The sequence below is a fragment of the Nerophis lumbriciformis genome, linkage group LG03, assembly GCF_033978685.3.
Source record: "Nerophis lumbriciformis linkage group LG03, RoL_Nlum_v2.1, whole genome shotgun sequence".
Taxonomy (NCBI): Eukaryota; Metazoa; Chordata; class Actinopteri; order Syngnathiformes; family Syngnathidae; genus Nerophis; species Nerophis lumbriciformis.
The window spans coordinates 60,478,463-60,505,000 of NC_084550.2; the positions used below are offsets into that span (position 1 = coordinate 60,478,463).

General features: G+C 35.3%; 1 protein-coding gene across 1 annotated transcript in view; it reads left to right on the plus strand.

Annotated features, from left to right (window-relative positions):
* Positions 1-26,538, plus strand: part of fgd5b (FYVE, RhoGEF and PH domain containing 5b) — a 96,047-nt gene that overhangs the window by 32,329 nt on the left and 37,180 nt on the right. Inside the window, exons 5-9 of the mRNA XM_072912857.1 lie at positions 8,734-8,887; positions 12,003-12,061; positions 12,133-12,163; positions 12,322-12,473; positions 17,366-17,522. Coding sequence (XP_072768958.1) covers positions 8,734-8,887; positions 12,003-12,061; positions 12,133-12,163; positions 12,322-12,473; positions 17,366-17,522 — 553 coding nt within the window. The remainder of the gene's footprint in view (positions 1-8,733; positions 8,888-12,002; positions 12,062-12,132; positions 12,164-12,321; positions 12,474-17,365; positions 17,523-26,538) is intronic.

The window sequence follows — 26,538 nt, forward strand, 5'->3', positions numbered from 1 at the left end:
CTTTGGACTAGACGTATAAGATTTCATGGGATTTAGCAATTAGGAGTGACAGATTGTTTGGTAAACGTATAGCATGTTCTATATGTTATAGTTATTTGAATGACTCTTACCATAATATGTTACGTTAACATACCAGTTGGTTATTTATGCCTCATATAACGTACACTTGTGCACTATTCTTTATTTATTTTAAATTGCCTTTCAAATGTCTATTCTTGCTGTTGGCTTTTATCAAACACGTTTCCCCCAAAAATGCGACTTATATATGTTTTTTTCCTTCTTTATTATGCATTTTCAGCCGGTGCGACTTATACTCCGGAGCGACTTATAGTCCGAAAAATACGGTATCTCCAAATTCTTCAAGACAAGCTAAAATCATCAGCCCGGAGGTTGGGTCTTGGGCGCAGTTGGGTGTTCCAACAGGACAATGACCCCAAACACACGTCAAAAGTGGTAAAGGAATGGCTAAATCAGGCTAGAATGAAGGTTTTAGAATGGCCTTCCCAAAGTCCTGACTTAAACATGTGGACAATGCTGAAGAAACAAGTCCATGTCAGAAAACCACAAATTTAGCTGAACTGCACCAATTTAGTCAAGAGGAGTGGTCAAAAATTCAAGCAGAAGCTTGTGGATGGCTACCAAAAGCGCCTTATTGCAGGTAAACTTGCCAAGGGACATGTAAGCAAATATTAACATTGCTGTATGTATACTTTTGACCCAGCACATTTGCTCACATTTTCAGTAGACCCATAATAAATTCATAAAAGAAGCAAACTTCATGAATGTTTTTTGTGACCAACAAGTATGTGCTCCAATCACTCTATCACACAAAAATATATATATATCCATCCATCAATTTTATATATATATATGTATATATATATATATATATTTATATATATATATATATATATATATATATATATATATATATATATATTAGATGTGTATGTAACCAAACAGGAAATGGGTGTCAGACTATGTGTGGAATTTAACTGGAGGGTTTTACCGTAAGTGTTGGAGGTGCGTGTTGAGAGGAGCGGTGCTGTCAGACAAGGGCTAGGCAGGCAGGGTTTGTCCAGGGGCGCAGGGGCGCCGCTAGGGATTTTGGGCCCCATGAAAAGAATCTTTGCAGGTCCCCCAACACAGTGTCATTATTTTTTCTGTATTATAATTTCATCATCATTAGGGGCCTCTCTGGGCCCCCCTCCATCATGGGCCCCTAGAATCCGTCTCCTTTACCCCCCCCTTTTCGGCGCCCCTGAGGGGCGGAAGCGTGGTCGGGAGGCAGGAGGAGGATCTCTGGTGGCGGTTGTTTAAGTAGCCGTCCCTCTCATCAGTGCCGGGTGTGTTGATTGAAGATGGAACGCAGCTGCCTGCAGCAGATTGAGTGACGCGCGCGCGCGAGCGCGCTTGGAGGTGCGCTCAGCGCGGCTCCCAGATGATTGCACACTGGTGTGCGTCTGGGCCGTAACAGCGTGGCACGCATTGAATGTCTCTGCTGCATTGGATCAGTCTCCTTTCTTTAACAGGCAAAAGCTTTATAACCTCACTAATGCCTTGCATCGTCTATATTAGATATATAACAACGGGCGGGTGCGGTTTTGATAAAATGTTGGTTCGGGTGGATGCGGATGGTTGACGACTTTTGTGATGCGGTTGCGGATGAAATAATTGCCTATCCGCGCATCTCTAATATATGTATATATATATATATATATATATATGTATATATGTATGTATATGTATATCCTGTTTTAAGCGGCCCTAAGGAGTTTGACACTGTCTCATCCCTAAATCAACGTGCTTCGTTGCGCGCAAGATGTCTTTGTGTACATTGTTTGAGCTTTAAGGTAGGAGAGAATCATTAGTGTAGTTTAGGTGTTTAATAGCCTGAAAAGAGCAATTTAGCAGCTGCTTTGGAAACAAGTGGTGTACTTTGATGCTGGCAGTGGAGCAGACAGCCTCAGTCATGAAGAGCAAGCAGAATAAGAATGAATAGTTTGTATTTCCGAGTAAATAAATGCGATTTAAAAAGTCACTCTATTCCACCGATAAAGCGCTCTAAAGAACATGCAAAAACCTCCATCAATGTTTTATATACAAGCTGTAATGTAATAACTTTCATAACAGCATTTAATATTTACATATTTTGATCATTTTAAGCAAAAACGCATCACAACTTGTTTTTTCTTTCAACAACATCACTGATTACTGCTCACTGCAAACTATCATAACTAGAAATGTTTGATAATGGCTTTTTTGCCGATATTCCGATATTGTCCAACTCTACCGATACCGATATATACAGTCATGGAATTAACACATTATTATGCCTAATTTTGTTGTGATGCCCCACTGGATGCATTAAACAATGTAACAAGGTTTTCCAAAATAAATCAACTCAAGTTATGGAAAAAAGTGCCAACATGGCACTGCCATATTTATTATTGAAGTCACAAAGTGCATTATTTTTTTTAACATGCCTCAAAACAGCAGCTTGGAATATGGGACATGCTCTCCCTGAGAGAGCATGAGGAGGTTGAGGTGGGGGGTAACGGGGGGTGTATATTGTAGCGTCCCGGAAGAGTTAGTGCTGCAAGGGGTTCTGGGTATTTGTTCTGTTGTGTTTATGTTGTGTTACGGTGCGGATGTTCTCCCGAAATGTGTTTGTCATTCTTGTTTGGTGTGGGTTCACAGTGTGGCGCATATTTGTAACAGTGTTAAAGTTGTTTATACGGCCACCCTCAGTGTGACCTGTTGACCAAATATGCCTTGCATTCACTTGTGTGTGTGTGAAAAGCCGTAGATATTTATACTAACCATATATCTAAAAATACTTGGTTAATATTCAGGTTACGAAATATAAAGGGAGTATTGTTACTGGTGTTTGAATGCTTATTTAGAGGGTTTTATGGGCTGGATGGAGGACCTCCACTGGAAGCTAATGTTTATTTATGTTTATTAGGGGTGTAACGGTACACAAACATTTTGATTTGGTACATACTGTACCTCGGTTTAGAGGTTACGGTTCGGTTCATTTTCAGTACAGTAAGAAAACAACAAAATGTAAATTTTTGGGTTATTTATTCACCAAATTTGCAAAATCTTCCACCAAAAATATTTTTCTTAGTGGAATATTTGATGTGAAGTAATGGGAACCTTGGATAGGTCAATAATTCATAATAACATTGATTTTGATTCAATATTATGTTTTGAGCAATGCCAGTTTGAAAGAAAAAAAAACAGCTTTGTTTTATTAGTCAACTATACAACTTTTTCTAAATTACATTTCACCTTTAAGCTTTTTTATTTCACTTTTGTTATGTTTTTGTTTATTTGAATAGTATTTTTAGAGTGTGCAGTGGTCCCCATCCTTTTTGTAACTGCGGACCGGTCGACGCTTGAAAATTAGTCCCACGGACCGGTGTGTGTGTGTGTGTGTGTTCGTGTGTGTGGGGGGGGGGGGGGGGGGTGTTTTATTTTTTTATTTTTTTATTCTATTTTATTTTAATTTTGTAGTCATAAAAATATACAATCATGTGTGCTTACGGACTGTATCCCTGCAGACTATATTGATATATATTGATATATAATGTAGGAACCACAATATTAATAACAGAAAGAAACAACCCTTTTGTGTGAATGAGTGTAAATGGGGGAGGGATTTTTTGGGGGTTGGTGCACTAATTGTAAGTGTATCTTGTGTTTTTTATGTTGATTTAATCAAAAAAAAAAAAAAAAAAAAAAAAAAATTATTTCTTGTGCGGCCCGGTACCAATCAATCCACAGACCGGTACCGGGCCGCGGCCCTGTGGTTGGGGACCACTGCTTTAAAACATTAGCTGTGGGGCGCAAATGGCCTCCGGGGCACACTTTTGACACCCCTGCTATAGATAATAAAAAATTCCATCCATCCATTTTCTACCGCTTATTCCCTTCGGGGTAGCGGGGGGAAGGCGGGGTACACCCTGGACAAGTCGCCACCTCATCGCAGGGCCAACACAGATAGACAGACATCATTCACACTCACATTCACACAAAATTAAATGTGATAAATCTATGGATAAAAAGCAGAGCCTTGCGACGCATGCGCGTTTATCATAACTCTCTCTCTCTCTCTGTCTCTGCCCCTCCCTCACCAATGCTGCTGCGCGCACAATTTGTTTTGTTTTTAACCCCTTCTTAACCCTGAACGTACATTGAAAATGCACCCAACCCTAATCTAATCCAATCCACTTTATTTATATAGCACATTTAAACAACAAAAATGTTTCCAAAGTGCTGCACAACAATATTAAAAACAATATTAATAACAATACTAAAAACAATATTCAAATATTATCCTTAGCTCCACCAATGACTGAATAAAAACAACAAATAAATATAAAACCAATATAAAAATAAATATGATTAAAAACGATTTAAAAAAAAGTAAAACCAAAAAAAATCTAACTCAAAATGCCGGACATTTGAGGCATTTAAGAAACTCCGCCCTAACAGCTCCGCAAAAGAGGACATGTCCGGTGAAAAGAGGACGTATGGTCAGTCTATCCTAGCCCGTTAGCTGCTAACATGCCGTGTGTTGTGCCTCGGTGTGCATTGTTTACAAAACGTGCGTTACGCTACTTAATATGTCCGTGTGGAAACTCGTTCGGTACACCTCCGAACCGAACCGGAACCCCCGTACCGAAACGGTTCAACACAAATACACGTACCGTTACACCCCCTAACGTTTATTCATGAGTTAGAATGCATTAAAACCAATACATCTGTAGGAGCCTAAATGCTGTTTAAGTTAATTTACCTTTTTATGGAAGGTGCTTTATGTTTATTCAGCCAAAATGGGACTATTTACTTTATTTGCATAATACGAAAATGTATATATTTGCATGCTTAGAATAATTATAAGGTACACTTTATTTGTAATTATTACATTTGTCTAAATTTGATGACGTAACTGTTTGATTGAATGTATGGCGGAAGGATCTGTGTGGTTGGTTGGTTTTTGGACAGAGTGCACAGGGCCGGCCCGTGGCATAGGCCGTATAGGCAAATGCTAAGGGCGCCGTCCATCAGGGGGCGCCACGCCAGTGCCACAAATGTTGGAGAAAAAAAAAGAAAAAAAAAAAGTTGGTACTATTATTTCTAAATACAAAAAATAATCCCACGTTAATTAAAATGCAAAGTAAAGCCTATTTAATAGAAATATTATTTGTTACAACATTACGCCCCCCCCCCCTCCCCCCGCACGGTGCGCCCCCTCCCTTCCCGTATCATGACTCTTTTTGGACGTCACCACATCAAAAAATCAACACAAGATGTCAAAACGGCCAAAACTGTCAGGTGCCCAGGGAAGAAAAAAGAGAAAAGAAGAGGAGGAGAAACGAGAAAAGACAGAGGTAGCAGGTAGGTGAGCCGAACATGAAATTATTTGTCTGTTACAGAATGTGATAGTAACCCGGCTTTTTAGCATTAAGCTAATGTCACATGATTCGGCAATTGCTAATCAATAAATAGCTAGTTCTGTTTTAACGTCGGGTTAATATTGTTGAGGGGGCTAAATTGTTATGGAAAATAATAATGTAACGTTAGGTAATTACAGTACTCCCACCTTACATTTTTCAGGGACATTTGTATTAGATCTTTTAAGCAGGTGTTTTTTGTTTACATTGTTATTGCCTTCTGGTTAGCTATGTTTGCCCTGCAGGTAATAGTCACTTTTCCACCCCTTTGTATATTAGGTATAGTTGTAAGTAAAAAAAAAAAGGTCAAAGACAAAGCTATTCGGTTTCTTGTGAGTATATACACTTCACTGCCGATGTGGGGGGGCGCCACCTAAAATCTTGCCTAGGGCGCCAGATTGGTTAGGGCCGGGCCTGAGAGTGCATTATGGGTAATAACAGTCAGGTGCGGGGGAATTGAGCCACACAGTTTTTTGACCTCACTCTTACTTTTTCTCACTCTTACTTTTTCTTAGTCTTGCTTTTTCTAACACCTACTGTAACAAACTCTCTTTATTTTGCCCCACATCGTTATTGTTTTACGTTTTTGAATAATTAAGTGACAAGTAAACGATACAAAACGAAGAGGAGCGTCTGGAGTTTGTTTGTTGTAGCCGAAGCAAGCGGAGCCATGAGAAAGTAGAGGAGCGTCAAGCTAAAGGCTTCATTAGGAATCTACAACATCTGTCTTCTTGTCTCTCATAACGATTGTGAACGATAGGCAAAATTCCCCAGAAAAAGTCCAGTTCCCCTTTAAAGCTTGTATTACAGTGTTTTTCCTACATGTGCAGAGTCAGCATTATAAAGGATCGTGTGCATCGCGGGTTTATCTTTGAGAAAATGTCAGTAATGCTCCCTGCTGCTCTAATGAGGGCGGTGTACAGAACATATAACATATGTGGTTGGTGTGTGACTCGTTTGCATGTCAGCAGGGTTCAGTCAACTCGTGCTCGGATCAGGGCCATAAAGTAGAGACGTTCCTATTTGCATACAGTCTCCACTTCAGGCCAATCAGCACATATGTTGAGACCTAAAGTCCCAGCAGGCCCACCTGGGGTGACTTTATCGGTCCTCCTAAAGCTGCAGTCTTTCACTGGCTGCTGCAATGTTTACTGTAGGAATATTTCAACGTGGACTCGGGCGGCTAATGAAACTGATTTAGCGGCAAATTAGAAGCTCGGGCGTGCTGGCGTCACGTACGCCCGCAGGACACTTCAATGGGCACGATGTGAGGAGGCCTTTTGGGCAGATAGTGCAGCGTACTAAAAAGACAAAAGGGTGTGGGGCTACATGAATATTTTGTAAAAAAAAAAGGCTTTTTAAAAATGTTATAGAGTCGTGGTCAAAAGTTGACATACACTTGTAAAGAACATCATGTCATGGATGTCTTGAGTTTCCAATAATTTCTACATTTCTTATTTTTTTGTGATAGAGTGATTGGAGCACATACTTGTTGGTCACAAGTATGCTTCATTTATGAATTTATTATGACAATGTGACCTTATTTTTTCCTCCAGAAGGTCTTGTCTTTGTCCATGGGATGTCAGATGAAACAAAAATGGAGCTGTTTGGCCACAATACCCAGCAATATGTTTGGAGGAGAAAAGGTGAGGCCTTTAATCCCAGGAACACCAGACCTACCGTCAAGCATGGTGGAGGTAGTATTATGCTCTGGACCTGTTTTGCTGCCAATGGAAAAATATATATATATATATATATATATTTATATATATATTTCGAATTTTTACTTTTTAAGGTCAAGGCAAGTGTTGCCTTAAAGGAGGGCTCATATTTTAGGGCACCAAGGCAAACATTATTTTCTTTCGAGGCAAGAATTTGGAGGTAATCCTCCTTTTCCATTGTCCCATTTACTCTCTGTAAAGCACCAGTTCCATTGGCAGCAAAACAGGCCCAGAGCATAATACTACCACCACCATGCTTGACGGTAGATTTGGTGTTCCTTTTCTACTCCAAACATATTGCTGGGTATTGTGCTCAATTTTTGTTTCATCTGACCACAGAACTTTCCTCCAGAAGGTCTTATCTTTGTCCATGTAACATAAATTGAGCTGTTTGGCCACAATACCCAGCAATATGTTTGGAGGAGAAAAAGTGAGGCCTTTAATCCCAGAAACACTATGCCTACCGTCAAGCATGGTGGTGGTAGTATTATGCTCTGGACCTGTTTTGCTGCCAATGGAACTGGTGCTTTACAGAGAGTAAATGGGACAATGAAAAAGGAGAACTACCTCCAAATGTGAGCAAATGTGCTGGGTCAAAAGTATACATACAGCAATGTTAATATTTGCTTACATGTCCCTTGGCAAGTTTACCTGCAATAAGGCACTTTTGGTAGCTTCTGCTTGAATTTTTGACCACTCCTCTTGACAAAATTGGTGCAGTTCAGCTAAATGTGTTGGTTTTCTGACATGGACTTGTTTCTTCAGCATTGTCCACACGTTTAAGTCAGGACTTTTGGGAAGGCCATTCTAAAACCTTCATTCTAGCCTGATTTAGCCATTCCTTTACCACTTTTGACGTGTATTTGGGGTCATTGTCCTGTTGGAACAACCCAACTGTGCCCAAGACCCAACCTCCGGGCTGATGATTTTAGCTTGTCCTGAAGAATTTGGAGGTAATCCTCCTTTTTCCTTGTCCCATTTACTCTCTGTAAAGCAGCAGTTCCATTGGCAGCAAAACAGGCCCAGAGCATAATACTACCACCACCATGCTTGACGGTAGGAATGGTGCTCCTGGGATTAAAGGCCTCACCTTTTCTCCTCCAAACATATTGCTGGGTATTGTGGCCAAACTGCAAAATTTTTGTTTCATCTGACCACAGAACTTTCCTCCATAAGGTCTCATCTTTGTCCATGTGATGTCAGATGAAAGACAAATGGAGCTGTTTGGACACCATACCTTATGTAATGTCACTCTATGTTGACCCATGCAGTCAAGACCGAGGGCAGTCCCACAGAGCCCAGGTTCTGTTTAAGGTTTCGTCCCTCGAGGGAGTTTTTCCTTGCCTCTCTCACCAAATGCTTGTTTATGAATGGCTGTGTTGATTCTGTTGGCCATTTCAGCATTTTTTTGTTCTATTTTTGGTTGTTTTTTTTCATGTTGGTTTAATTTTATTTCTAAATGAATTGCAGGCCAATAAAAAAAAAAAGGAGTGTCTCCCAGGCCGCGCTTTAATCAGGCTTGTTTTTCCCCCTCCTCCTCTCTGCAGCGCCTATACTGAAGCCTACAAAGTGTGTGCGGTGGCCGCTGTTCCTCCAAGCCGCCCAGTTAGTGCCATCAGTGGAGCCACTACAGGCCAGGAAGATGGTGGACCAACCTCAGAGGACGAAGACGTGGGCACCAACAGCCACTATGACAGACAGGTAGGTACATTAGGACACACAAGATTTATTTATCTGTCATGTTTCCTCAGAATCTAGGGACATCAACTACATGGCAAGAAAACCACAATACTCCTATAAATACATATGTCGGCAGACTAATGAAAGGATTGTATTAATCCACATAATTTGTCATACAAATTGACATCTTAAATCAGGGCGGTCCTTAATTGTTTTCGAGCCACGGTCACATATTTAGTGATGGGGGAGGGGGGGCTCTTTGATATGTTTGTACATTAAAGATGCTAAAAGCAATCCAATGTACGTCAATATAAAGTTAAAGTACCAATGATTGTCACGCACACACTAGGTGTGGTGAAATATGTCCTCTGCCTTTGACCCATCCTCTTGTTCACCCCCTGGGAGGTGAGGGGAGCAGTGAGCGGCAGCGGTGGCCACGCCCGGGAATCATTTTTGGTGATTTAACCCCCAATTCCAACCCTTGATGCTGAGTGCCAAGCAGGGAGGTAATGGCTCCCATTTTTATAGTCTTTGGCATACTTGCCAACCCTCCCGGATTTTCCGGGAGACTCCCGAAATTCAGCGCCTCTCCCGAAAACCTCCCGGGACAAATTTTCTCCCGAAAATCTCCCGAAATTCAGGCGGACTCAGGTCCTCCACAATATAAAAAAGCATACCTGCCCAATCACGTTATAACTATAGAATGATGGAGGGCGAGTTCTTGGTTTCTTATGTGGGTTTATTGTTCGGCAGTTTCATTAACGTCCTCCCAGCGCGGCAACAACCCACAACAACAGTGGTCACTTTTTTGTATACCGTAAAGCAGTTCGTCTGCCGTAAACAGCAATGTTGTGAAACTCTTAAACAGGACATTACTGCCATCTAGTGCATATGTGTGTGTATATATATGTAAATAAATGAACACTGAAATTCAAGTATTTATTTTATATATATATATATATATATATATATATATATATATATATATATATATATATATATATATATATATATATATATATATATATATATACATACAGAGGTGGGTAGTAACGCGCTACATTTACTCCGTTACATCTACTTGAGTAACTTTTGGGATAAATTGTACTTCTAAGAGTAGTTTTAATGCAACATACTTTTACTTTTACTTGAGTATATTTATAGAGAAGAAACGCTACTTTTACTCCGCTACTTTTATCTACATTCAGCTCGCTACTCGCTACTAATTTTTATCGATCTGTTAATGCACGCTTTGTTTGTTTTGGTCTGTCAGACAGACCTCTATAGTGTTTCAACAAATACAGTCATTGGTGACGTTCACTCCGTTCCACCAATCAGATGCAGTCACCAATCAAACAGAGCCAGGTGGTCACATGACCTGACTTAAACAAGTTGAAAAACTTATTGGGGTGTTACCATTTAGTGGTCAATTGTACGGAATATGTACTGTACTGTGCAATCTAATAATAAAAGTTCCAATCAATCAATCAAAAGTGTGAAGGAAAAAATACCCTTTTTTGTTTCAACCGTACATCCCGTCAAAAGCCTAAAGACTGACTGCACAGTTCCTGTCTTCACAATAAAAGTGCCGCTCCATCGCGCCTGCGCTTTCAAAATAAGAGTCTCCGAAAGCCAGCGCAAACAAGCTAGCAAGCTACGGAGTTTGCCGCCAATGTATTTCTTGTAAAGTGTATAAAAACGAATATGGAAGCTGGACGAATAAGAAGCCAAAAACCAACCACTTTCATGTGGTATTAGACAGAAAGGAGGAACTTTTTTTCTCCTCCATTTGAAAACGTGGACGTTACCAGCACTACTGTCTGATTACAATCAATGCAAGTCATCACAATCAGGTAATACACCAACTTATATTCTTGTTTTCATGAAATAAAGGAATCTATATGTGTTAAACATGCATGTATATTCATTAAAACACCTTTAACATGTAAACAAAAACGGCAAAATAAATAAATATAAATTATATACTGTATATATCAATGTATGTATATATATATATATATATATATATATATGTGTATATATATATATATATGTGTATATATATATGTGTGTGTGTATATATATATATATATATATATATATATGTGTGTGTGTGTGTGTGTGTGTGTGTGTGTGTGTGTGTGTGTGTGTGTGTGTGTGTGTGTGTGTGTGTGTATATGTTACTCATCAGTTACTCAGTACTTGAGTAGTTTTTTCACAACATACTTTTTACTTTTACTCAAGTAAATATTTGGGTGACTACTCCTTACTTTTACTTGAGTAATACATCTCTAAAGTAACAGTACTCTTACTTGAGTACAATTTCTGGCTACTCTACCCACCTCTGGTTATATATATACTGTATATATATATATCGCTAGAATTCACTGAACGTCAAGTATTTCTTATATATATATATATATATATATATATATATATATATATATATATATATGAAATACTTGACTTGGTGAATTCTAGCTGTAAATATACTCCTCCCCTTTTAGCCACGCCCCCGTCCCACCCCGACCACGCCCACACCCACCCCCTCCCCCCACCTCCCGAAATCGGAGGTCTCAAGGTTGGCAAGTATGGTCTTTGGTATGACTCGGCCGGGGTTTGAAACTCACAATCTCAGGGCGCATATATATATACTGTATGTATATATATATATATATATATATATATATATATATATATAGTATAAAGTATACACACATGTATACAGTGTGCATATATATATATATATATATATATATATATATATATATATATATATACACACACATATATATATATATATATATATATATATATATATATATATATATATATATATATATATATATATATAGTATAAAGTATACACACATGTATACAGTGTGCATATATATATATATATATATATATATACACACATATATATATATATATATATGCACACACACATGTATATACGTGTGTGTGTATATATATATGTATATATATATATATACACACACACACGTTAATAGATTTTAGATGAACATTTTGCCCCAGTTGTTGTATATTATATATTGTTGTCATGCGGCCAAACATTGTGCGTAACAAACTGTTTAAACTCCGAAAGGTACTTGATTGTGGTGCTCCTCCACAGGCAGACGGGCGAAGTCAAGCTTTTTACATCGCCAAGGAGCTGCTGGACACTGAGAGACTGTAAGCTCCCTTGAAAGTCGTCATGAAGAAATCCTTTCTGTTGTATTGATAGTAGGCTTCTCTGTTCACAGACATGTCAACGCCCTCAGGCGTCTCCAGGAAGTAAGTTCTTTACCTCTCTCATTATTGTTGGTAATACTACCATTATTACAACTTAGGCCTTGATGCAAATAATTAGAGATGCAATCTTGCTGGAGTGCCGCCATGAAAACACAGACGAGGGAATTGTGCCTTCATTAAAAGCTCGCCTCGTGACACAGGATTTTCGGGAAGCGGTCGGCGCCGCGGTGGGGGACGACGGAGAGCCCGTGTTGGACGAGGGAAGACTCCGTGAGATTCTCAATGAGCTGCCTGATGTTTACCTCCTGCACTGCGGAATGCTCGCCGAGCTGGACGAGCGAACCCGGCGGTGGTGAGACATTAACATACATCATGTGTGTGTCAAACATCATGTAACAGTGAATGTATACGGTGGATTCCAAAAGTATTCACAGCCCTGACTAGGCTAAGATGAATGCATGAATCCAACTTGCTTGAGAGGAATGGGCGAAACTGCCCAAAGATAGGTGTGGTATTCAAAAAGACTTGAGGCTGGAATTGCTGCCAAAGGTGCATCAACAAAGTGTTGAGCAACGGCTGTAAATACCGATGTAAATGTAATCTTTTAGTTGTTTTTATTTTAGATATATTTGCAAAATGTTTTGGAAAAAACCTTGTCATTATAGGGAATTGTGTATAGAATTTTGAGGCCAAAAATAAATTGACTCCATTTTGGAATAAGGCTGTAACATAACATTTGGCGCCGCTTTATTATTTTCATCCTTTTTTTTTTTTTTTTATGCAGGCCACATAAATAACTTTGTGGGCAACATAAAAACATTTGGCATAACACATAAAATAATGTGGCATAACACATAAAATGTTGCGGGATAACAAATAAAATATTGAAGCATAACATAAAATAAAACTGCTTGACACATAAAATGTTGTGGCATAACATATAAACTAATGCGGCATAACACATAAAATAATGCGGAATAACATAGAAAATGAGGCACAACACAAATAATGCAGCATAACACAAAAATAATGAGGCATACCACATAAAATAATGCGATATGGAATAAAATAATGAAGCATAACACATAAAATAATGCAATATGTAATAAAAAAAAATGAGGCATAACACATAAAATAATGCAGCCTAAAACATAAAATGTTGCGACATAACACATAAAATAATGCAACACAACACATAAAATAATGCAGCACAACACATAACATAATGCAGCACAACACATAACATAATGCAGCACAACACATAAAATAATGCAGCACAACAACATAAAATAATGCAGCACAACACATAAAATAATGCAGCACGACACATAAAATAATGTGGCATAACACATAAAATGTTGCGGAATAACAAAATATTGCAGCATAACACATAAAATGTTGCGGAATAACAAATAAAATCTTGCAGCATAACACATAAAATGTTGCGGAATAACAAACGTTTGGCATAACACATAAAATAATGCGGAATAACATAAAAAATTAAGCACAACACATAAAATAATGTAGCATAACACATAAAATAATGTAGCATAACACAAAAAATAATGAGGCACAACACATAAAATAATGCAGCACAACACATAAAATAATGTGGCATAACACATCAAATGTTGCGGAATAACAAATAAAATATTGCAGCATAACACATCAAATAAAGCTGCATAACACATAAAATGTTGCGGCATAACAAATAAACTAATGCTGCATAACACAAAAATAATGAGGCATACCACATAAAATAATGCGATATGTAATAAGATAATGAGGCATAACACATAAAATAATGCAATATGTAATAAAAAAAAAAAGAGGCATAACATAAAATAATGCAGCCTAACACATAAAATGTTGCGGCATTACTAATAAAATAATGCAACATAACACATAAAATAATGCAGCACAACACATAACATAATGCAGCACAACACATAACATAATGCAGCACAACACATAACATAATGCGGCACAACACATAACATAATGCGGCACAACACATACAATAATGCAGCACAACACATACAATAATGCAGCACAACAACATAAAATAATGCAGCACAACAACATAAAATAATGCAGCACAACACAGCACAACACATAAAATAATGCAGCACAACACATAAAATAATGCAGCACAACACATACAATAATGTGGCATAACACATAAAATGTTGCGGAATAACAAATTAAAGTTCGGCATAACACATAAAATAATGCGGAATAACATAAAAAATTAAGCACAACACATAAAATAATGTAGCATAACACAAAAAATAATGAGGCACAACACATAAAATAATGCAGCACAACACATAAAATAATGTGGCATAACACATCAAATGTTGCGGAATAACATAAAAAATGAGGCACAACACAAAATAATGCAGCATAACACTAAAATAATGAGGCATACCACATAAAATAATGCGATATGTAATAAAATAATGAGGCATAACACATAAAATAATGCAATGTGTAATTTAAAAAAAATGAGGCATAACACATAAAATAATGCAGCCTAAAACATAAAATGTTGCGGCATAACACATAAAATAATGCAGCACAACACAACATAATGCAGCAGAACACATAACATAATGCAGCACAACACATAACATAATGCAGCACAACACATAACATAATGCAGCACAACACATAAAATAATGCAGCACAACACATACAATAATGCAGCACAACACATAAAATAATGCAGCACAACAACATAAAATAATGCAGCACAACACATAAAATAATGTGGCATAACACATAAAATGTTGCGGAATAACAAAAAAAATATTGCAGCATAACACATAAAATGTTGCGGAATAAGAAATAAACGTTCGGCATAACACATAAAATAATGCGGAATAACATGAAAAATTAAGCACAACACATAAAATAATGTAGCATAACACAAAAAATAATGAGGCACAACACATAAAATAATGCAGCACAACACATAAAATAATGTGGCATAACACATCAAATGTTGCGGATTAACAAATAAAATATTGCAGCATAACACATAAAATAAAGCTGCATAACACATAAAATGTTGCGGCATAACAAATAAACTAATGCTGTATAACACATAAAATAATGCGGAATAACATAAAAAATGAGGCACAACACAAAATAATGCAGCATAACACATAAAATATTGCGGCATAACACATTAAAAAAGCAGAATAACACAAAATAAAGCTGCATAACACATAAAATAATGCAGCGTAAGAAATAAAGTAATGTAGCATAACACATAAAATAATGCGGAATAACATCAAAAATTAGGCACAACACAAATAATGCAGCATAAGACAAAAATAATAAGGCATACCACATAAAATAATGCGATATGTAATAAAATAATGAAGCATAACACATGAAATAATGCAATATGTAATAAAAAAAAAAGAGGCATAACACATAAAATAATGCAGCCTAACACATAAAATGTTGCGGCATAACACATAAAATAATGCAACATAACACATAAAATAATGCAGCACAACACATAACATAATGCAGCACAACACATAAAATAATGCAGCACAACACATACAATAATGCAGCACAACACATAAAATAATGCAGCACAACAACATAAAATAATGCAGCACAACACATAAAATAATGCGGCACAACACATAAAATAATGTGGCATAACATAAAATGTTGCGGAATAACAAATAAACGTTCGGCGTAACACATAAAATAATGCGGAATAACATAAAAAATTAAGCACAACACATAAAATAATGTAGCATAACACATCAAATGTTGCGGAATAACAAATAAAATATTGCAACATAACACATAAAATAAAGCTGCATAACACATAAAATGTTGCGGAATAACAAATAAACTAATGCTGTATAACACATAATAATGCGGAATAACATAAGAAATGAGGCACAACACAAAGTAATGCAGCATAACACATAAAATATTGCGGCATAACACATTAAAAAAGCAGAATAACACAAAATAAAGCTGCATAACACATAAAATAATGCAGCATAAGAAATAAAGTAATGTAGCATAACACATAAAATAATGCGGAATAACATAAAAAATTAGGCACAACACAAATAATGCAGCATAACACAAAATAATAAGGCATACCACATAAAATAATGTGATATGTAATAAAATAATGAAGCATAACACATAAAATAATGCAATATGTAATAAAAAAAAATGAGGCATAACACATAAAACAATCCCGCCTAACACATAAAATGTTGCGGCATAACTAATAAAATAAAGCAGCACAACACATAACATAATGCAGCACAACACATAACATAATGCATCACAACACATAACATAATGCATCACAACACATAACATAATGCAGCACAACTCATAACATAATGCAGCACAACACATAACATAAGGCAGCACAACACATAAAATAATGCAGCACAACACATACAATAATGCAGCACAACACATAAAATAATGCAGCACAACACATAAAATAATGTGGCATAACACATAAAATGTTGCGGAATAACAAATAAAATATTGCAGCATAACACATAAAATGTTGCGGAATAACAAATAAACGTTCGGCATAACACATAAAATAATGCGGAATAACATAAAAAATTAAGCACAACACATAAAATAATGTAGCATAACACAAAAATAATGAGGCACAACACATAAAATAATGCAGCACAACACATAAAAATAATGTGGCATAACACATCAAATGTTGCGGAATAACAAATAAAATATTGCAGCATAACTCACAAAATAAAGCTGCATAACACATAAAATGTTGCGGCATAACAAATAAACTAATGCTGTATAACACATAAAATAATGCGGAATAACATAAAAAATGAGGCACAACACAAAATAATGCAGCATAACACATAAAATATTGCGGCATAACACATTAAAAAAGCAGAATAACACAAAATAAAGCTGCATAACACATGAAATAATGCAGCATAAGGAATAAAATAATGTAGCATAACACATAAAATAATGCAGCATAACAAATAAAATAATGTAGCATAACAAATAAAATAATGCGGCATAACAAATAAAATAATGCAGAATAAAATAATGCGGCGTAACACATAAATTGACGCAGTGGGCCACATGAAATGAAGTAGCGAGCCAGATTTGGCCCCTGGGCCTTGAGTTGGACACCTGTGTCGTACTGTACAGAATGTGAATTATTGCACTGCACTTGCTGATTGACTTCAGGGAGGAGACCCAGAAGATCGCAGACATCTTCCTGAGCAGGAAGGCAGACATGCTGGTGTGGACCACCTACATGGGCCACCACGACAGGAGCATCCACCTGCTGGAGGACAGCTGCATGGCCTCACCTGCCTTGGCACACGTCCTTGGCCAGTTTGAGGTCAGTGACACACCTGCAACATGACTGCAATTTATTCATGTTCCATTATTTATTGGACTGTACTAGTGATGTGCCATACCACTCATTTTCTTTCCCAGGAAAGTTCAGGCTGGTATCGGCGATAACTATCGGATACCAATACTTTGTGCAAAAACACCCAATGTGTCCACTTTAATTTTAAAAGTTGTGTGTTTTCAAATAATAAAAAAAGGAGAGAAAAAAATCAGAATGTAATGAGAAAAAGTTGAAATGTTCAAACTAATAATTAATAATAATATATTTAGTCACCAATAACACACAGTTTTGTCTTTAGACATACATTAAGTTTAGACACCCCTAAAGCTCTCAAAATAAAAATAATATACTTAAAATATAAACAAATTGTAGCTAGTTAGTAATTAATTTGAAAAACTACAACAACAATAATAAACACAGTTAAATATGTAACTGAATATTAATATTTTCATACAGGCAGAATTTTTGACATACTAGGTTATGCAGTTACGCAATCATATTATTAGTATCATTTATTAAATTCTTACATGCAAATAAAACATGTGAGAACATACATAAAAATGGAAGAAAAAAAGTACAAAAAATCGGTTTGTAATGAGAAAAAAATAAAGTATATATAATGAATAATTATATATTTAATCACCAATAACACAAAGTTTTGTCTTTAAACATACTTAATATCTTGATATTTGTTAAATAAAAAAAGGTTTAGACACCCCTGATCTAAAATATTAGAAGCTCTCAAAATGAAAATAAAATGTATTTCAAATATAAACAAAGTTTAGCTAGGTAATTAATTAAATAAAATAAAAATACTGTCTTCTGAAGCAATTAAATGTTTTAACTAATAATTAATAATGATATATTTAGTCACCAATAACACAAAGTTTTGTTTTTAAACATACATTATATTTGGTTTTAGCAATCTTTTTTATAAATAAAAAATTTAGACACCTGATCTAAAATATTAGAAGCTCTCAAAAATAAAATATACTTAAAATATAAACAAAGTTTAGCTAGTTAATTAAAAAAATAAAAAATAATACTGTCTAATGAAGTAACTAATTAGAAAAAATAGAACAATAATAATAAACACTGTTAAATATATAACTGAACATTAATATTTTCATTCAGGCAGAATTTTTGACACACTAAGGTATGTAGTTACGCAATTATGATATTGTTATCATTTATATTCAGTTCTCACATGCAAATAAAACAACAGTAAAAATGTAAGAAAAAAAGTACAAAAAAATTGGTTTGTAATTAGAAAAAACTCAAATGTTCTTACTAATAATTAATAATGATATATTTGGTCTCCAACACAAAGTTTTGGCTTTAAACATACATTATATCTGTTTTTAGCTTTTTTTTTTAAATAAAAAAATGTAGACACCCCTGATCTAAAATATTAGAAGCTCTCAAACTAAAAATTAAATATACTTAAAATATAAACAACGTTTAGCTAGTTAATTAAGAAAATAATAATAATAATACTGTCTTATGAAGTAGTTAATTTGAAAAATAGAACAACAATAATAAATATACTATATATTACTGAACATTAATATTTTCATACAGGCAGAATTTTTGACATACTATGTTATGCAGTTACACAATCATAATATTATTATTTATATTCAATTCTTACATGCAAATAGAACAATTAAATATTAGAATCCCTCAAAATAAAAATAAAATATACTTAAAATATAATCAAAGTTTAACTAGTTCATTAATAAAAAAATAAAAAAAATACTGTCTTATGAAGCAATTAATTTGAAAAAAATACAACAACAATAATATACACAGTTAAATATATAACTGAACATTTAGATTTTCATACAGGCAGAATAACATGCTAGGTTATCCAGTTACGCAGTTATACACACTTACAATATTGTTATTTATATTCAATTCTTACATGCAAATAAAACAACAGTAAAAATGTAAGAAAAAAGTTAAAAAAAATAGTTTGTAATGAGAAAAAACTAAAATGTTCCAACTAATAATGAATAATGATATATTTAATCACCAATAACACAAAGTTTTGTATTTAAACATACTTAATATCTGTTTTTAGCATTTTTTTTTAAATAAAAAAAGTTTAGACACCCCTGATCTAAAATATTAGAAGCTCTCAAAATAAAATAAAATATACTTAAAATATAAACAAAGTTTAGCTAGTTAATTAATTTAAAAAAATAAAATAATACTGTCTTATGAAGTAATTAACTTGAAAAAATACAACAACAATAGTAAACACTGTTAAATTAGTCTTAACTTTAATATTTTCATACAGGCAGAATTTTTGACACGCTAGGTTATGCAGTTACGCAATCATATTATTATTATCATTTATATTCAATTCTTACATGCAAATAAAACAACAGTAAAAATGTAAGAAAAAAGTTTTTAAAAATTGGTTTGTAATGAGAAAAAACTAAAATGTTCTAACTAATAATGAATAATGATATATTTAGTCACCAATAACACAAAGTTTAGTCTTTAAACATACATTATATCTGTTTTAGTATTTTTTTTTTTTTTAATAAAAAAAGTTTATACACCCCTGATCTAAAATATTAGAAGCCCTCAAAATAAAAATAAAATATACTTAAAATATAATCAAAGTTTAACTAGTTCATTAATAAAAAAAATAAAAACAATACTGTCTTATGAAGTAGCTAATTACAAAAAATACAACAACAATATCAAACACTCTTAAATTAGTCTGAACATTGATATTTTAATTCAGGCAGCATTTTTGACGCACTAAGTTATGCAGTTACACAATCATATAATTATTATCATTTATATTAAATTCTTACATGCAAATAAAACAACAGTAAAAATGTAAGAAAAAAGTACAAAGAAATCGGTTTGTAATGAGAAAAACATAACATTTTCTAAATGATAATGAATAATCACATATTTAGTCACCAATAACACAAAGTTTTGTCTTTAAACATACTTAATATCTTAGTATTTTTTTTTAATAAAAATAAAATATACTTAAAATATAATCAAAGTTTAACTAGTTCATTAATAAAAAAATAAAAAAAATACTGTCTTATGAAGTAACTAATTGGAAAAATACAACAACAATAATAAACACTGTTATATTGGTCTGAACATTAACATTTTCATTCAGGCAGAATGTTTGACACACTAAGTTATGCAGTTACACAATCATATTATTATTATCATTTGTATTCAACTCTTACATGCAAATAAAACAACAGTAAAAACGTAAGAAAAATGTCCAAAACAATCGGTTTGTAATGAGAAATAACTAAAATGTTGAAACTAATAATTAATAATGATATATTTAGTCACCAATAACACAAAGTTTTGCCTTTAAACATACATATCTGTTTTTAGCATTTTTTTAAATAAACATTTTTTAGACACCCCTGATAAACTAATAGAAGCTCTCAAAATAAAATAAAATATACTTAAAATATAAACAAAGTTTAGCTAGTTAATTAATTAAAAAAAAAAAAAAAAGAAACTGTCATATGAAGTAATTAATTTGAAAAAATGCAACAACAATAATAAACACTGTTAAATTAGTCTTAACATTAATATTTTCATACAGGCAGAATTTTTGACACACTAAGTTATGCAGTTACACAATCATATTATTATTATCATTTGTATTCAATTCTTACATGCAAATAAAACAACAGTAAAAATGTAAGAAAAATGTACAAAAAATTGGTTTGTAATGAGAAAAAACTAACATGTTCTCACTAATAATTAATAATAATTAATAATAGTATATTTAGTCACCTACTGTATAATACAAAGCTGACACAATATCTGTTTTTAGCATTTTATTTTTTATTTTATAAAAAAATATCAATATGACTTGGTGGAAAAATTATGGACACCCCTGAAAAGAAGTATCGAAATTATCGATATTTTGATTTGAGAATGGATATTAGAGCAATAAAGCTCTGGTATCGATATTCCAGTATCGATCTGCACATCACTACTCTGTACACAATGGAGGTCGTGTGCACGTAGAAATCCGACTCCATGTACTGAATACTGGCTAAATATAACCCCGCACTTGGCAACTGTTGGTTCAGGGTCACTTTTGTGCGTGCTAAATATTGAAGACAGGAAGTGAAGAAATGTATGATATGAGCTGGGCTTCTTCCTGCTCCCTTTCAGACATGTTGACTTGTGTAAACCTTGCATGAGCGTTGGACATAAAGCCAAACCAGCCAACATTTTTGTACTTTTCAGATGCCAAAAGCAATGCAAGGAGGGTCAATTTATGCCAGGCTGCTTTCAAAACATTCTGTTTCCTGTGGAAGCTCAAAGGGCAGCCGTCAACTGTGCTGGTTCTTTTTCTGGCTGCCTTTCAATGCACTTGACATTTTCAATGTGGACACGCTTTCCTGGGTTGGAAAGGTCTTTTTGCCAAGAGAAATGGCGTGTCACTCTCACGCCGACTGTAGCACGGTATTCCGACTTTTATTCATTTATGTCAGGTTCAAACACTGATGACATCTATTAAACAAGACAAGAAGCAAGGAATTAAACAGAGACTAATTCAATTTAGCTCAATTGAGGAGAAACGCGTAGACACCTTGTACAGTGTCGTCCCACGCTCTGACAGAAGATTGTACGCCTCCTCTTTTATTTGGACTAGCCCTGATTACATGGCAACAGCTGTTTCTAAGGGAGGAGGGTGGTAAACAGCCATCGCCTTTGATTACAAAACAGTTCAAAGAAAAGGTCGTAAAAGAAAAGGTGCCTGGAGCTTGCGTCAGGTCCTGCTTCCTCTCCGCTTTGTAGATCTCGTGTCAAGACAAAATCTTCCTGTGGATTACAATACATAAAAGAAACCGAACTCCTCCTGTCTCATCCCATCGTACACAGTGGAGTTTTACAAGCCTTTTGCTTGGTAGGATCAAAGACAGCTTTTGTCTGCTCGCCGGGAACTCATTGAAACACAAAGTTTTGCGATAACTTAGATACAATTATTCTGACATTTTATTTTTGATCAGAACATTTCATACAGGCAGAATTTTTGACATACTAGGTTATGCAGTTACACAATTATAATATTGTTATTATTTATATTAAATTCTTACATGCAAATAACACAACAGTAAAAATGTAAGAATAAAGTACAAAAAAAAACTGTTTGTAATGAGAAAAAACTAAAATGTTCCAACTAATAATGAATAATGATATATATCATGCCTGGCGTGCTTAGTGCCAAGGAGAAGCCAGAGCTGGAAATGGGAATGTGTGGATGAGGCGGAAGCAGTCGAGATGGGGAACGAGGCTACAAGATTAAACTGCTCATTAATTTCTTTCCCATCCGATACCCAGTAAAATTCAGGCTGGTATTGGCGATACCGGTCCGATACTTTGTGTAAATTTACCTAACGTGTCTGCTAAAATTCAAACAGTTGTGTTTTCAAATAATAACATATCTATCTAAAAAAAACAAAAAAAAACAGTAAAAAAATAGGCCTGTAATGAGAAAAAGCGAACATTTATCCACAAATAATTGATAATATTCTTAGTCACCTATTTAAAGACAGTATGTTTTTTAAATATATATAATATGTTTTTAGCATATTTTATCTATATATATATATATATATATATATATATATATATATATAACAAAAAAAAAACTACTTGACTTTTCAGTATGCAGCCATTAGTGCTAAAAGTTTAGACACCCCTGTTCTAAAATGTTAGAAGCTCTCAAACTAGTGTTTCCTGCTGTTTAAAGCTTTGAACCGGAAGTACAAGTGCCATTCCGTCTTCTAGGCTTCCGTAGCGTTACTACACGGCGGGACTGCGTGGCGCGGTTGGGAGAGTGGCTGTGCCAGCAACCTGAGGGTTCCTGGTTCAATCCCCACCTTCTACCACCCTAGTCACGTCCATTGTGTCCTTGAGCAAGACACCTCACCCTTGCTCCTGATGGGTGGTGGTTAGCGCCTTGCATGGCAGCTCCCGCCATCAGTGTGTGAATGTGTGTGTGAATGGGTGAATGTGGAAATAGTGTCAAAGCGCTTTGGGTACCTTAAAGGTAGAAAAGCGCTATACAAGTATAACTAGAGATGTCCGATAATATCGGCCGATTAATGCTTTAAAATGCAATATCGGAAATGATCGGTATCGGTTTCCAAATTATCGGTATCGGTTTCAAAAAGTAAAATGTATGACATTTTAAAACGCCGCTGTGTACACGGACGTAGGGAGAAGCGCTATATAAATGTAATTCACTTCACAATAAACCTTAAAGGCACTGCCTTTGCGTGCCGGCCCAGTCACATAATATCTACGGCTTTTCACACACACAAGTGAATGCCAGGCATACTTGGTCAACAGCCATACAGGTCACACTGAGGGTGGCCGTATAAACAACTTTCACACTGTTGCAAATATGTGCCACACTGTGAACCTACACCAAACAAGAATGACAAACACATTTCGGGAGAACATCCGCACTGTAACACAAAATAAAGACAACAGAACAAATACCCAGAACCCCTTGCAGCACTAACTCTTCCGGGACGCTACAATATACACCCCCAGCTACACCCCGCCCACCTCAACCTCCTCATGCTCTCTCAGGGAGAGCATGTCCCAAATTCCAAGCTGCTGTTTTGAGGCATGTTAAAAAAAATAATGCACTTTGTGACTTCAATAATAAATATGGCAGTGCCATGTTGGCATTTTTTTTTCCATAACTTGAGTTGATTTATTTTGGGAAACCTTGTTACATTGTTTAATGCATCCAGCGGGGCATCACAACAAAATTAGGCATAATAATGTGTTCATTTATATCGGTATCGGTTGATATCGGAATCGGTAATTAAGAGTTGGACAATATCGGAATATCTGATATCGACAAAAAAGCCATTATCGGACATCTCGAAGTATAACCCATTTACCATTTTACACGTATAGATTCTTCATTCGTCACTGCAAACAAAGTTGTTTTTTTTCCCAAATTCCTCGATAAATTCACCGTGGAGTTATTGAGTCCGCTTAGCGGATTGGAGCGCTAGCTTCCGCAGCTAGTGGTTTGGAAACAATTATGGTATGTAAATAAACACTTACAAAACCAAAATAAATACAAAAAAAAAAATAATAGTAATAAAGAACCTCTCAAAATAAAAATAAAGCCTACTTCAAATATTAGCAAAGTTTAGTTAGTTAGTTAATTAAAAAATAAAATAACTTTTCTCACTTATGAATTAATTAACAATAATAACCCCTGTTAAATGTGTAACTGAACATTAATATTTTTGTACAGGCAGAATTTTGGACAGACTAGGTTATGCAGTTACACAATCATATTATTATTATTACCGTATTTTTTCGGACTATTAGTCGCTCCGGAGTATAAGTCGCACCAGCCGAAAATGCATAATAAAGAAGGAAAAAAACATATATAAGTCGCTCCGGAGTATAAGTCGCATTTTTTGGGGAAATGTATTTGATAAAAGCCAACACCAAGAATAGACATTTGAAAGGCTATTTAAAATAAATAAAGAATAGTAAATGAAATGAAATAATAATATTTCACTACGTCCAGCTTGTAACCTGCAGTATATTATTTCCTTTCCGGTGCCATTTTAGTTCAGCCCTTCTCAGTTTTTATAAGTTACCGCCAATGCTGAAATGATCAATTTTCATAGGTACGGAAGTAGTAGCAGGTAGCATCTTTTTTTTTTAACACAATGCACTTCTGCCATGACCCGCCCCCGCCAAATTTTTATTGGTTGATATACGTCTAGTCTCTTACGTGAATGAGATAAATAATATTATTTGATATTTTACGCTAATGTGTTAATCATTTCACACATAAGTCGCTCCTGAGTATAAGTCACGACTATGAAAAAAACTGCGACTTATAGTCCGACAAATATGGTATTATTATTTTATTTTTCAATGGGGGGTAAAAAACAATAGTCAAAATGTAAGCAAAAAAAGAAAATAAATCGTTATGCAATGAGAAAAAGATTAAATGTTTTAACTAATAATTAATAATAATATACTTAGTCACCTATTGTGCAAAGCTGACACAATATCTGTTTATAGCATTTTTTTAAATAAAAAATATCAATATGGCCCCCGCATACTTTGACTTTTCAGTATGCGACCCTCGGTGGAAAAAGTTTGGACACCCCTGACAATGCCTGCTGATACTGGAAGTTTTTTTTTTAGATGTTTTCTGGCAAAGTCTCAACAGTATTTTTGCACATTCCGACTCTTTTCTGTCCTCCACAGATAATTGTGTGATCCAAAGTAGGGATGTCCCGATCCGATATTTGGATCGGATCGGCTGCCGATATTTGCCAAAAATTGCGTATCGGCAAGGCATGGGAAAATGCCGATCCAGATCCAGTTTAAAAAAAAACTCCGGTCCGTGTTTTCCAACGCACCGATTTAAATAATACATTCCACTTTTCTGCTGCTCCGTAATTTCCGTTCCGCATTTTCCAGCACACCTTCAACACATCCACAGGTCTGTGAATTCTCACGCAGTTGCTTTTAGCTGCTGGCATTACACGACAGGCTCTTCTCACTCTTTCCTGTGTCTCCCTCTCACAGACAGCAAGTGCACCTTCTTACACACGTCACATACTGTCACGACATACGTCACATACTGTCACGACATACGTCACATACTGTCACGACATACATCACATAAGTATACGTCCTCCCCAAGCAGAGAGGTAGCAACATGGCTAACGTTAGCTGTGATGCTAGCGCAGCCGTGCGAGCAACGCTCCCTCTAAGGTGCTCACCTGTGCAATTGCGCACTGTTTAAGCGTCCTCTGCGCATAGCAAATCTATGCCACGCACAAAATCAAATAAAAAAATAAGCGCATAACAATTTTCGACACACGGACACGACAGAGAAAACAGTTTTTGTCATCATTGTTCAAATATTATAACGTCTGTCGAGACGCTTATCTCCATTCGGTGCCACACGCCCACACCATCAAAA